General features: G+C 40.4%; 1 protein-coding gene across 1 annotated transcript in view; it reads right to left on the bottom strand.

Annotated features, from left to right (window-relative positions):
• Positions 1 to 3,184: 3,184 nt before the first annotated feature.
• The window catches only part of CES5A (carboxylesterase 5A), a 29,615-nt gene continuing 18,883 nt past the window's right edge, over positions 3,185 to 13,916 (bottom strand). The window contains exons 10-13 of the mRNA XM_004455062.1: positions 12,539 to 12,683; positions 6,335 to 6,484; positions 3,493 to 3,565; positions 3,185 to 3,413 (exon numbers count right to left, since the gene is read on the bottom strand). Of these exons, the coding sequence (XP_004455119.1) occupies positions 3,185 to 3,413; positions 3,493 to 3,565; positions 6,335 to 6,484; positions 12,539 to 12,683 (597 nt within the window). The remainder of the gene's footprint in view (positions 3,414 to 3,492; positions 3,566 to 6,334; positions 6,485 to 12,538; positions 12,684 to 13,916) is intronic.

Genomic DNA, 13,916 nt, shown 5'->3' with positions numbered 1-13,916 from the left:
TACACCCTGACTGAAAAACCCAAAATTAAATGAACAGAATAGCATGCCAAATTACATTTATATTTCAACTTTAAATAGGTAAAACATCTGATTGCCTGTGGACAGGAACAAGAAGGGAAGAGGGCCCTGTGTCTGGCTGGCTGGAAATGTGTCCCCACCCCTCAGCAAGACTTTTGCCAAAATTTGACCTACATTCAAGGATACTGGGACTGCAAGCAGTTGCAAAAGATGTGGATAATGTCACTTAGTATGACATATTTTTAAAAATGAGTTCAGTGGTGCTTTCTAGTTATTAGTTTCACCAAGTATCAATGTAGAAATTAGCCTTCTGCATCTACAGAGGAAGTTGAATTTCCAGCTTGCTTGCATCTGGCTTGACCCCTCTTCCTATAATCATAAAGTGGTCCAAGTGTTGCTGATCCATCCCCGCCACAACCACCTAAACCAGGGACCATCTTGCTCCAACATGTGAAAATAGACCTTGGTGAGGGAAGTAACCTCTGCTTTATGGCCTGGTATCTGTAAACTCCTACCCCTTTATAAAAGCCAACAGACTTCTTGTACTTTGCTTCAGCACCCCTTTGGCTGACTAATACAGTAGTTGGCACCAGGAGTGGGGTAGTGCTTTTGCAAATACCAAAATGCTGGAATGGTCTTATAAATGAGTAAGGGTATTTTTTGGAGAAATTGTGAAGGGCTTGATGGAAAAGGCCTATATTGCTTTGAAGAGACTGTTGTTAGTAATGTGGATGCGAAAGAGACTTTTTATGATGCCTGAGAAATAAATAATGAAACTATTATTGGAAACTGGAGGAAAGGCGATCCATGTTTTAAAGTTGCAGAGAACTTAGCAAGATTAACTCCCGGTGTTTTATGGAAGGCAGAATTTGAAAATGATGAGTCTGGGCATTTAGCTGAAGAACTTTCCAAAGTAAACTTGGAAAATGCAGCTTGGTTTCTCCTTGCAGCTTATAGCAAATTGCTAGACAAAAGAGATAAGCTGAGGATTGAACTTTGGGGCACAAAGAAAAAAAACGTATTCTGGAAATTCTAAGTCTCTGGAAATCAAGCTCCCAGATGAAAGTGCCCCATTGGAGGACTTAACTAAATTTGGAATTTGTAAATCAGGATTGAAGATGCAGTTATGTTGGAAAGACTTGTAAATATCTTACTATCTGACAACTTGGACCCCTGCTTCCTGCGTACTAAACCAACAGACTTCTGAGAGAGCTATATGAACAAAACTATTGTCATCCTGTAATAAAAGGGACATGGAAAGGAGAGATTGAAGGGGAAATGACTTCAAGAGAAACACCATGGAAACTGAGAACTGAAATTAAGACTTCACCTTGGGCCAAGAGAGGAAACCCACCCATGTGTACAGAGAGGATGAGTTTGCCCCAGCAGTTAAAGAGGGTGGATGTTCTTGCCCAATGTTCTGGGAGAGTTTTGCTGCCCCAGAATACAGAGAGGGTGGAGCACATTCCTCAAGGATTTGGGTGGTTAAGTTTAGCACCCCTTGGGTCTGAGAGGGGTGGCCTGTCTGCCATGGATTAGGGAAGACCAGGTGCTCACTTGTTGCTCTGAGAGGGTTGAGCCTGTATGCCAAAGGTTAAGGAGTATGTTGCCCTCACCTCACTGTGCTAGGGGGGTTAAGTCTCTAACCCAAAGATTGGGTAAAGTGTGGAAATCAGCCCAACACTCTTGGATGGTGAGGCCTGGCACTTGGTCGACACCCAGATGCTTGATGAGAGTATACCCAAGAAAATGGCCATTGGGCAAGCATGTGGGAAGGGTGGGTTTCACCAAGGAGAAGAAACCATCATCTTAAGAATGACTCTCAGACTTTGACATCTAATGAAGCATGTCCTGCAGGTTTATGGAAATGTAAAGGACCCATGACTCATGTTTCCCTCCCAATTTCTCCTTATTGTTATGAAAATGTTTAGCCTTTGTCTGTCCATTTGTGTAATGGAAGCAGATAAATGGTTCTGTAAGTTTCAGAGATCTACAGCAGATGGGACTTTGCCCCAAGACAAACTGTATTTCTTTAAATTGATTGTGATATGATTTAGTACTTGCATTGCTACTGATTTAATGTTTTCTTTTAATATTGTAATGTCTTTTTGGAATTCAGAATATGGAGTGTAGCAGTTTGATATTATCGATGAATTCCAAAAATAGATATTGGATTATGTTTGTAAACTGGTCTTTTCCTCTGGGCATATTAGGTTATATTGGATTCAATAATCCAATCAAGTAAATCTCTTGGGCCAGTAGGGCATTGAGTCCCTGCCTCTTAGTGGGTGGGGACTCACAGATAAAAAACGTGGCAAAGGACAGAGTAGGAGAGATTTTTAATGTTGAAGTTTTGATGTTGGAGTAATGCTGAAGTCTTAAGCTGGATCCCGGGAGGCAAGCACACAGAGGAAAGAGAAGCAAGCCCCAGGAAGAGAGGAATCCTGAGCCTGGAGAGACGCAAGACCTGGGAAGAGAGGAACCCAGGAAGCCTGAACCCTGGCAGATGTTGGCTGCCATCTTGCTCCAACATATGGAAATAGACTTTGGTGAGGGAAGTAACCTGTGCTTTATGGCCTGGTATTTGTAAGCTCCTACCCCAAATAAATACCGTTTATAAAAGCCAATAGACTTCTGGTATTTTTGCATCAGTACCCCTTTGGCTGACTAATACACCTTCCCACCTACCCACATATCTTATTGAGCCAGGCTGGACACCCAGTTCAAGCCAAGTGATACCCCTGGATGAGGGCTGGTGGACTCACGTTTAGGTAACACACAGGCCGCTTCTCTGGGAGGAAGTCTGCTTCATCTTAGATGCTGAATGCAGGGCAGGGGGATAGTTTTCAGCAAAGAATTAAATTCCATTCCCTGTATATATTTTACATTCTGATTTTATTTCCTGTGAGTAATAAGATTATTATTATACCATCCAGTAGGCCAGTCCTCCTCCAGATTTACTGAAGAAATCTGGTAGTCCTCCAAGGCCTTTTTTTGATGTTGAAAAGAATTCCACTAAGGATCAATCCCAAATCCATAAAACATCAGGTAAAGCAGCTCATTCTTACCAAGATCCTCAGATGAGGAGCCAAACTCAGAATGAAGCTAACGATTGTAAGAGAAATTGCAGGAGAGAAGGGATGTGAAATCATAACAAGATAACTTCTCAAGCAGCAAAAGAGAAAAAGAAAGGCAAAATCAGAGAAAGGAAAATTAAGGAAGGAAGAGAACTAAGGAGAGCTCCAGTGGACAGAGTCAGGGGCAGGGTGTTGGTCCAAAACTCCATTCTGTGCTCCTTCAATCTCTCTCCAACTCTCATGTCCAAATCCAGCTGCAGGTACTGCTCGCTCTGGTTGTAGGCTGGCCAGAGAGGCAAGCCTTTTCCGTTAGGATCCCTGAAGTGAGAGCGAAAACAGGGGTGAGATTTTCCTCTTCAGCCACCCTGGTGTAGGGGAGGCCCAAAGGTACACTTACCCAGTCCGAGCAAAGTTAACCCAGTATTTCATCATCTTCCTGCTCAGCAGTTTCTCCTCCTCTGTGGCTCCTTCTGAAGGAAAGAACCACAAACTCGGCTGCTCAGAGTGATCCCCCAGAGGCCCAAAGGGCCTTACGTTGGATAAGTCACTTTTGTACCTTTCCTTTCATTGGGTCCTCACAAGCCCATTTTGTACCCATTTTGTATGTGCAGACACCAAGGCTCAGAAAAACCATGATTTGCCTGAGAAATTGTGGCTTCTGAACGGTGGAGGCTGAACATGTCTTCTCTCTATTTTTTCAGCCACTCCCATGAGGTTGTCGTTTCCTTGGGGACAAAGAACGCATCTCTCCCTCTCTCTTTCTTGCAATTAATCATTGTATTTCTTTATTTAAAAAGGTGATACCCGCTCAAGGTACAATCTCAAACACAGAGAGGCTATCCAATGAAATTAAATTTTCCTCCCATCTCCTCCCTCCAGATATCCAAATACTCTGGTCCTCAGAGGCAACCTCAGCTTCTTGAGTGGTATCCTGAAGACGGGCTGGACACCTACAAGCGTTTAAGCAAGTACCGTTTTACAGACTTGATAGCATAATGGACACATACCCTAAATCTTGCTCTTTTCACTAAAATTGTATCTAGGAGATAGTTTCACATTGTCACAGTTGCCTTTTATTGCCATTTATTGTTCAATAAATATATAATAGATTACAAAAATAAGAAGCATAAATATATATTTACATAATCATTTATAAATACATATAATTCTTTTAGCTAGTATTTTATTGATGGATATTTAAGATTTTTTCCAATCTTTTGCTGGTAAAAACATGCTTTGGTGTGCATGTATATATTTTTTTAAATTTGTCTCTTTTTTTAAAGATACATAGATCACAAAAAATGTTACATTAAAAAATATAAGAGGAAACGGACTTTGGCCCAGTGGTTAGGGCGTCCGTCTACCATATGGGAGGTCCGCGGTTCAAACCCCGGGCCTCCTTGACCCGTGTGGAGCTGGCCATGCGCAGTGCTGATGCACGCAAGGAGTGCGGTGCCACGCAAGGGTGTCCCCCGCGTGGGGGAGCCCCACGCGCAAGGAGTGCGCCCATGAGGAAAGCCACCCAGCGTGAAAAGAAAGAGCAGCCTGCCCAGGAATGGCGCCGCCCACACTTCCTATGCCGCTGACGACAACAGAAGTGGACAAAGAAACAAGACGCAGCAAATAGACACCAAGAACAGACAACTAGGGGAGGGGGGGAAATTAAATAAATAAATAAATCTTTAAAAAAATATATATATATAAGAGGTTCCCATATACCCCACCCCCCACCCCACTCCTCCCACATCAACAAGCACTTTCATCATTGTGGCACATTCATTGCATTTGGTGAATACATTTTGGAGCACTGCTACACCACATGGATTATAGTTTACACTGTAGTTTACACTCTCAGTCCATTCAGTGGGTTATGACAGGATATATAATGTCCTGCATCTGTCCCTGCAATATCATTCAGGACAACTCCAAGTCTTGAAAATGTTCCATATCACGCCTCTTTTTCCCTCTCCCTGCCCTGCATGTACATTTTTGCACACATGAAACTATAATTGTGCAAAAGTTCTAGAAGTAGAATAGCTAAGATTACATGTATTTTTAAGTTGGATAGTTTGCTGGTAACTTGCAAGTTTGTTTCCACCACCTTCTCAAATGCATTGTTTCCAAATACATTGTTCTTCCCAACTGATTGATGAAAAGTCATTTCTTAACTTAGTTTGCAATTCTCTTGGTATGAGTTTCATACATTTAAAAGCCACTTATGTTTCCTTTTCCATAAACTCTTTATGGCTGTCACCCAGTATTCTATTGATTGTTTTCTTCCCATTGATTTGTAGGAGTTCTTTAGATATGAAATAATTTAACCATTTGATAAGTATGTCGTAAATTTTTTTCCAGTTGGAGAGTCCATGTGCCATCACATAGCACAATCTCAGTAATGGTTGCCGAATAATAATAATGGTAACATTTATTAAGCACTCACTGTGTGCTATAAAGGAATATATTCATTCAATCCTATGACAAACCTAGGAGGTGGTTCTAGTATTACTGGTATTTTGAAGATGAGAACGAATAAATGAAATAATGAATAAACCCCAGTGCACAAGCATACTCTATAAAGGAAGCCATGTCCTCATTGCAAGGTCGGTATGAATTAGTGAAGATCCTGCATTGCATGATGTTTTTAATAAAATATTTTATTGCTATGTCCTATAGTTTTTGTAATTTTTTGATTGATAATCTCAACTGATTGGTTTATTATTTTAAGTACTGAACATGTCATAAATTCAGAAGTCTATGAATTAACGTTACTAATGATAGTTCACAAGCATATATATTAGATAATTTAGATCCAAACCACTTTGGGCTGGAATTTTGAAAACGTGAGGTCCCTGCCTTTAAAAGCTCTGGAGCTCTGAGAATGGAGAGGGTGAGACTAGTGGTCAGTGAGAAGGAAGAAAGTGGTTCTCGTTAGGAAAACGTAGATTGCTTGAGTGCCCACCCCTATAGACTTTAGTAAAAAGAGAGGCACTGTCAGACAGATGTTGGCAGCCCTTTTTCATCTTGGTCTCTGATAAATAAGACTGGGAGCGTTTTCCAGAGAAAGGCTGTACTTGCAAACTGTAGAAGGTGGTTAAATCCCATCAGGCCTCCGGAGGTAAAGCATAGCAGCGGGGTGGGTGGAGAGCTTCGTGTTCAGAGTGGACAGTCTCTTTTCTCCCCAGATCGTCACAAGCCCCAGATTCCTACGAGAGCAGAACCCCCTAAGGCCAGATCCTTACCAAACATGACAACGTCACCCTTCAGGAAGGCACCTCCGAAGACAAAGCGGATTTCGTCGCTGTGGTCGGCTTTGACAAAAGCCGGCCGGGAGTCATTAAAGCACTGAGGCCGGTGCTGAAACTCGTAGAAGTACACGGGTGCACCAGCATCTGGCAAAAGTCAGGAACGGCACGTGTCAGGCACACACGCACAGCAGAACTGGGGCTGGCCCTCTATCCCCACCCAGCCAGCCCGGCATTCGAAGATCAGAGGCAAGAGGCCACCTGAACCGAGCGCTCTTCCCCTTTCTCCATTTGAGGCTGGAATTTCCTGCTGCAGCAACTTTCCCCTCCTAACTGGGATCTCACTACCTCTCAAGGCCGACTGTGAGGACAATAACCTTAACAAGGGATTTTACTGAAAGGGATGCAGAGAAATGAGGCAGGAACTGGAGGGGACGGTGAGACCAGAAGTGTGTGTTTCTGTTGCATGTATGTGTTTGCATGTGTGTGCATGCATGTTTGTGTGTATATGTACATATGTGCATGTGTTGCCCTGCGAGAGAGGACCTCAGCCACAGAAAGACAGAGAAACCCCAGGAGGCTAAGAGAGAGGCTGGAGCCTGGATTACAAGCAGCCTAAAGCTGAGGAGAAGTTGCCGGGGAAATATGAGCCATATCACCCACAAATATGAGCCAGATCACCCACAGCTGAACTGGAGGCGAAAGCAGTTCTCCTTTTATATAAGACTCCAGCAAGGGGGCTGAGGCCTACCCTGGGTCACCCTTCACTGAAGTGATTCAATCAAAGGCCCTAAAGCAATCCAATCAAGAGTGATCTAATCAAAAAAGGTCCCTTAACTGAATCTAACCAGAAGGTCCCATCCACAATGGATTTAGAGGCACAGGAGTGGGTTCCCTTTATGATTAGGATATTTTGAAATCCACAAAACACTCTCAAATCAGGGCAATGCCATTGCATGAATATACCACCATTTGTTTATCCACGCCCATCAGCAATGTTTGAGAATTCCAACATCCCCAATAACATTTGTTAATTTCTAATTTTTATAGCCATCTTAGTTGGCATCGTTTTATCTTGTGTCGTTTTGATTTGCATTTCCCTAAATACTGCTGATATCTAGAATTTTTTCATGTGTTTATGGGCAACTTGTGATTCTTCAGGAGAAATGTCTATTCAAGTCCTTTAACCATTTGCCATTGAAGTATCTATCTTTTTGTTCTTGAGTTGTAAGAGTTCTTTACATAGTCCAGATAATAAATCATTCTCAGATATATGATTTGCAAATATTTTCTTTCAACTGTGGGTTGACTTTTCACTTTCTTGATTGTAGTCTATAATGCAAAAAGGTTAACTTTGATGAAGTTCAATTTATCTATTTTTTCATTTGTTGCTTATGCTTTGGGGTCTTACCTAAGAATCCTTTGCCAAATTCAAAGACTTGAAGATTTACCCCAATGCTTTCTTCTAAGAGGTTTGTATTTTTAGATCCTACATTTAGGTCTTGCCTTCATTTTTAGTTAATTTTTGTATATGGTGTGAGATAGGGGCCCAAATCCCTTCATTTGCTGTGGCTATCTAGTTGTCCCAGCACCACTTACCACTTGTTGAAAAGACTCTTAATTCTCCCACTGAATGGTCTTGCCGTCTTTGTCAAAAATTAGTTGACAAAAAAAAAAAAAAGGTGGTGGGGGAAAAGGTATGGAATTAGTTGACCATAGATGTGTGGTTTTATTTCTGGACTCAAATTCAATTCAGTTGTTTCCATAGCTCTATTCTTAGGCCAGTACAACACTGTTTTGGTAACTCTAGCTTTGTAGTAAGTTTTAAAATAGGGAAGTATGAGACCTCCAACTTTGTTCCTTTTTTTGAGATTATTTTGACCATTATTACAATTTCATGTGAATTTTAGGATCAGCATATCCATTTATATAAAACAGATAGCTGGAATTTAGATCGGGATTACATTTGATTTGGTGAATATTGACATCCTAATAACAATCCATGAACATGAGGTGTCCTCCCATTTATTTAGGCCTTCAATTTCTTTTAACAATATTTTATAGTTTTCAGTGTACATGTCTTGCACTTCCTTGGTTAAACTTATTCCTAAATGTTTTATTCTTTTTGATGCTATGGTAAATGTAATTGTTTTCTTGATTTCATTTTCAGATCATTCATTGCTACAATATAGCAATGAATCTATACAATATAGAAGAATTGATTTTTATATATTGATCTTGTATTCTACAACTTTGCTGAATTTGTTTATGTAGAAACAATGTATAACAGAGATGGCAGGAACAAACATCCCTACCTTGTCCCTGATCCTAGAGGAAAAACTCTCAGTCTTTCCCCATTAAGTAGGATGATAACTGGGTTTTTCACAGATGTCCTTTATCTGATTGAGAAGTTCTGTTCCATTCCTAGCTTGTTGAATATCGTTGTGGTTTTTTTCAATCATTTAAGGGTGTTGTAGGTTGACAAGTGCTTTTTTCCTGCATCAGCTGAGATGATCACATGTATTCTCCCTTCATTGTATTAACATTGGTTGATTTAGTTATTTTCTTAGTAGTTGCCCTGGGGATTACAATTAACATCTTAAATTATAATATTTTAGTTCAAATGAATATCTAATTAATTTTAATCATTGGCAAAAATGTATTCTTATATAGCTCTGTCCCCCTTTATGTTGTTACTTTACGAAGTGTATCTTTAAACATTGTGTGTCCATCAACACTGATTTATAATTTTTGTTTTATGTAGTTGTCTTAATCACATAGGAACAAAGGAGAGTTACATACCAAACCCACATTAATACTGACTTTTATATTTATCTACATAGTTATCTTTACCAGAGTTCTTTATTTCTTTGTGTGGATTTGAGATACTGTCTAGTGTCCTTACATTTCTGACTGAAGGACTCCCATTAGTGTTAATTGTAGGGTGGTATTCTAGCAATGAACGGTCTCAATTTTTATTTATCTTGGAGTTTCTAAATTTCTCCTTCAGTTTTGAAGGACAGTTTGCTTCATATAGAAGAATTCTTGATTGACAGGGTTTTTTTTTTTTTCTTTCAGCACTTTGAATATGTCATCCCATGGATTTCTGGCACCATGATTTCTGATGAGAATTCAGTTGTAAATATCATTGTAAATCTCACTGAAGCTGTAAATCCCATTGAAGATGCATATGACAAGTTGCTTCTCTCTTGCTGCTTTCAGGATTTTCTTCAGATTATTTGATTGTAATGTGTATCATTAAACCCAGATATTTATCTTACTTGGGTTCAGTGAGCTTCATGGGTATGTAAATTCATGTCTTTCCTTGAATTTGGGAAGTTTTGGGCTATTTTTTATTCAAATATTCTTTCTTCCCCTTTATCTTTCTCTTTTCCTCTATTCTTGGGACTCCCATTATGTTGGTATGCTTCATAATGTCCCAGACATCTCTTAGGCTTTGTTCATTTTTCTTCATTCTCTTTTCTTTCTGCTTCTCAGGTTGGGTCATCTCTGTAGATTTGTCTGTAACTTCACTGACATCTTCTTCTGACTGCTCAAATATGTGGTGGAACTCCTCTTGTAAGATTTTTATTTCAGTTGTTGTACTTTTCAACTCCAGACCTTCTATGGTTCCATTTTATAACTTCTATCTCTTTATTGTCATTCTCTATTTGGTGAGACATTGTTCTCATGGTTTCTTTTAGTGCTTTGTCCATTGTTTCAATTAAATCTCTTTGAGCATATTTAAAAATAGTTGATTTAAAGTCTTTGTCTAATAAGTCCAATGTTTGGGATTTCTCAAGACCATTTTTAATAATTTGAATAATTTGTGTTTTTTTTTCATGTGATGATCCATATTTTCCTGTTTCTTTGCACCATGTCCTTATAATATCTTGTTGAACAGTGGACACTTTGCATATTATAATATGGAAACCACGGAAATTAGATTCTCTGCACTCCAGGGCTTGTTGTTGCTGCATACTATAATTGAGTTATTGGTTTGTGTCATTTTTCTGCACTAATTTTGCAAAAGATATATTCTTTATCATGTGTGGCCACTGTTATCCCTGGTAGCTTAGTGCTCAGATGGTGATTCAATAAAAATTTCCTTAATTGCCTGGGGGAAAAAAAAAAAACCTCTCAGTTTTACAAATGGGTACTGTGTGTGTTAGAGCAAACCTACTCATTCACTCAGTCAATTTACGACTCTCTCGTAGCCTTCACTCCCTGCTTTTACAGAGCCTTGAAAGCCCTTTTGAGGTCTTTTCTGAGGATGCACCCCGCTCTGGCCATATTTATGTTCTTCCAAGTTTCTAGAAACATGTGGAAGTTTTCCAAAGTCCTATTCCTGAAAGAATCTCATACCTCAACCTATCCTCACACATTTGATGTGTCTATTGCTTGCTCCAACTGCTATTCCCTGCCTTGGCAACAGGAGCTAATGTATTTGCCTTTAAATATTCTTGACAAACATGCTTTGGGTCTCTACCTCAGCACCAAGAGTGTTCTAAGGTACATGAAATAAAGAAAACTCTTTGTGTAGTCGTTCAGAGAGCCACCAAATAGGTCAAAACAAATAATCGTAATTCATTGAGATAACATTTGGTTGATTTTGCTTTCTTTGGTACTAGGAACCTATACTGGGAGTGTTAGTTACTGTCTTCAAGGCTGCCATCTAGCTGGGTACTGGGAGATGGGGTGATGGTACATTATAATGTCATAAACTTCTCTTACTGAGACACAGCCATTTTTTCCTTAATTAACATTCATCTGGTTACTATAAATCTTTGATTAGGTGCCAGAGTTCTAAGAAAGTTAAATCTGACGGTCAGTCCTTGACAGTTTATTCACTGCTTTTGTGGAGGCATGCACTTTCATAATTTCCTACTCCACCATTTTCACTGCCATCCTGAACAGTGACTTTTGAAGAAAATTTTTAATTTTCCTAAGTACAATGTTAGCTTTTACATTTGTATCTACAATCCACCTTAAATTGATTCTCGGGTATAGTATGAGGTAGAGATTGAGGCTCATTTTTTTCCCACAGAAATATCCAATGATTCCAGCTCTAACTTTCTTTTCCCCGCTGAATCACCTCAACATCTTTGTCAAAAATCAACTAACTGTGTATGTGTGGATTTATTTTCTGTTTTATTGTTCTATTTATTTATCCTTCAACCAGTATCAGACTGCTTTAATTACTGTATTTCAATGGTAAGTCTTGAAATAAGGTATTATAAGTCCTCTAACTTCCTTATTCTTTATCAAGATTGTTTAATTCTAGGTCCTTTGTATTTCCATATAAAATTAGAACATTCTTGTCAATTTCTACAAAAACTATGCTGGGATTTTGATTGAGATTGGGAATGCGTTGAGTCTAGAGCTCATTTTTCCCATTTTCTCCTGAACTCATTTTAATCAGGCTTTTACTCCTCATTCTATTCAAATAGTTCTTGTCAACGTCACAAATGACCTTCATGTTGCCAAATTCAAAAATCATCTCACCTTGTACCTTGTAAAACAGTAGCCTCTCATAGCACCCTGTCGCTACTGTCCCCTTCTCTGCTTTATTTTATTCCATAGCACTTATCACCATATGACATTCTCTATATTTGCTTGTTAATTATCAGTTTCCCTCTACAGGAATGTGAATTTCATGAGGACAGCATCTTTTTCTTTTTTTTTTTTCACTGCTCTATCTCCAGTTCTTCGAACAGTATCAGGCACAGAGTCAGCCCTTTATACTTATTTGTTGGAAAGAAAGAGAAAGAAAGAAAATAAGAATGAAAGACAAAATTGAAAGAAAAAAAAGAAAAGCTTGTGTCCCACAAGTCAACCTTTCCTTCTTGATTCCTCCACTTCCCTTGCAGCTAAAATGTTTGGGAAGACACTCCCAGAGAGGAAAGAATTGGGTATAGGCCCCTGAAAATTATAGGGAAGTGGAAATTTTCTACATGGTCCTGAAGGAGGGGAAAGAACAAAAACAAGAGGAACTGATCAACAATCTCCAACTCTGAAAAGTATAGAGTTGCAGGGGTCAGTATCGCAGGAGTGGGGCCAGGTGCTGGACAAAACATCCTTGGGAAAACCCCTCAGTAAGGGAGCAGAGGAGCAGAGTATGTCAGTGTATGACGTGGATCCCTGAGGTCACTGGCCTTGCTGGGCTATGGCCCTCCTCGAGGGGAGTGCTCAGAGACTCACCTCTGTGATACTGGGCTGTGACCAGTCCAGGGACGACAAAGAACACATCTCCAAACAAGTCCAGTAAACTATCTCGGATTTCAACCCGGGAGTCCTTGTCAAAGTATTCATCAGCCACGAGGTGCATATACTGGGTGGGGATGTGCTGTAAAAAACCATGGTCACAGGAGATCCAGACCAACAACAGCCAACACATGATGAACTTGCCATGTGCAGGCATGATCCTGCATTGTGTCGTTTAAAAGACATGGCAACCTTATGATGCAGGTGTAAAGATGAGCCCCACTTCACAGATGAGGAAACTGAGGTGTAAAGAGGTTAAGTGGTTTGTTAACTGGTAGAACCATGATTCCTTCACATGTCTATTTGCATCTAAATTCCATGCTCCTGGGAAGTGGACGTGCCTCAACTGATAGAGCTTCTGTCTACCACATAGGAGGTCCAGGTTCGATCCCCAGGGCCTCCTGACCCATGTGATGAGCTGGCCCATGCACGGTGCTGCCATGTGCAAGGAATGCCGTGCCACACAGGGGTGTCCCCTGTGTAGGGGAACCCCATGCAGAAGGAGTGTGCCCCACAAGGAGAGCTGCCCCGCATGAAAAAAGCGCAGTCCGCCCAGGAGTGGTGCTGCATACACAGAGAGCTGACGCAGCAAGATGACACAACAAAAAAGAGACGCAGTTTCCCAGGGCCAACTGACAATGCAAGCAGACACAGAAGAACACACAGTGAATGGACACATGGAGCAGACAATGGTGGGGGGGGGGTGTGTGGAGAAATAAATAAAAAAAATCTTAAAAAAATAAAATAAAATAAATCCCATTCTCCTAAACACAGTACACAGCGCCTCCCTGTTGTGTTTCAGAAATGGTTGCTACTGAGCAGAACTGGCTACATAATTTGTGAGACCCAGTGTAAAGTGAAAATGTGGGGTCCCACGTTAAAAAATCATTAAGAATTTCAAGACTGTGACAGCAGAGCATTAAACCAAGCAGAGACCTTTCTGAGAGCCAGGCCCTTTGTGACTGCACAGGTCACACCCATGAAGTTAGCCTTGCTCTGGATAGAAGGATGACACAGGATATGAAGAGAAAAACATGCTGTCTGGCACAGAACAGGTCTCCAGTTCTGTTGTTTCCCACCAAGGCCCACTCCCAAATGCCTTAACAGGGCATCTGAGGCTGTCTTTGCCCTGGCATCAGCCTGCTTCTCAGTCTTTTTCTTCCTCAACTTGTCCCAATTCCAAATGTTAGAGGACCGAAGGCAAACTTCATGAAGATTTGAAGGTCTGCCATTTGGGGACATTTTTAGAGGTCTGATATTCTGGGGAATGATAGGACAACTTGTTATAGGTCAACCCCCTTCTATTAAGATGGAG

This window comes from Dasypus novemcinctus, chromosome 18 (assembly GCF_030445035.2).
Source record: "Dasypus novemcinctus isolate mDasNov1 chromosome 18, mDasNov1.1.hap2, whole genome shotgun sequence".
NCBI lineage: Eukaryota > Metazoa > Chordata > Mammalia > Cingulata > Dasypodidae > Dasypus > Dasypus novemcinctus.
This window is presented reverse-complemented; position numbering and strand designations above follow the sequence as displayed.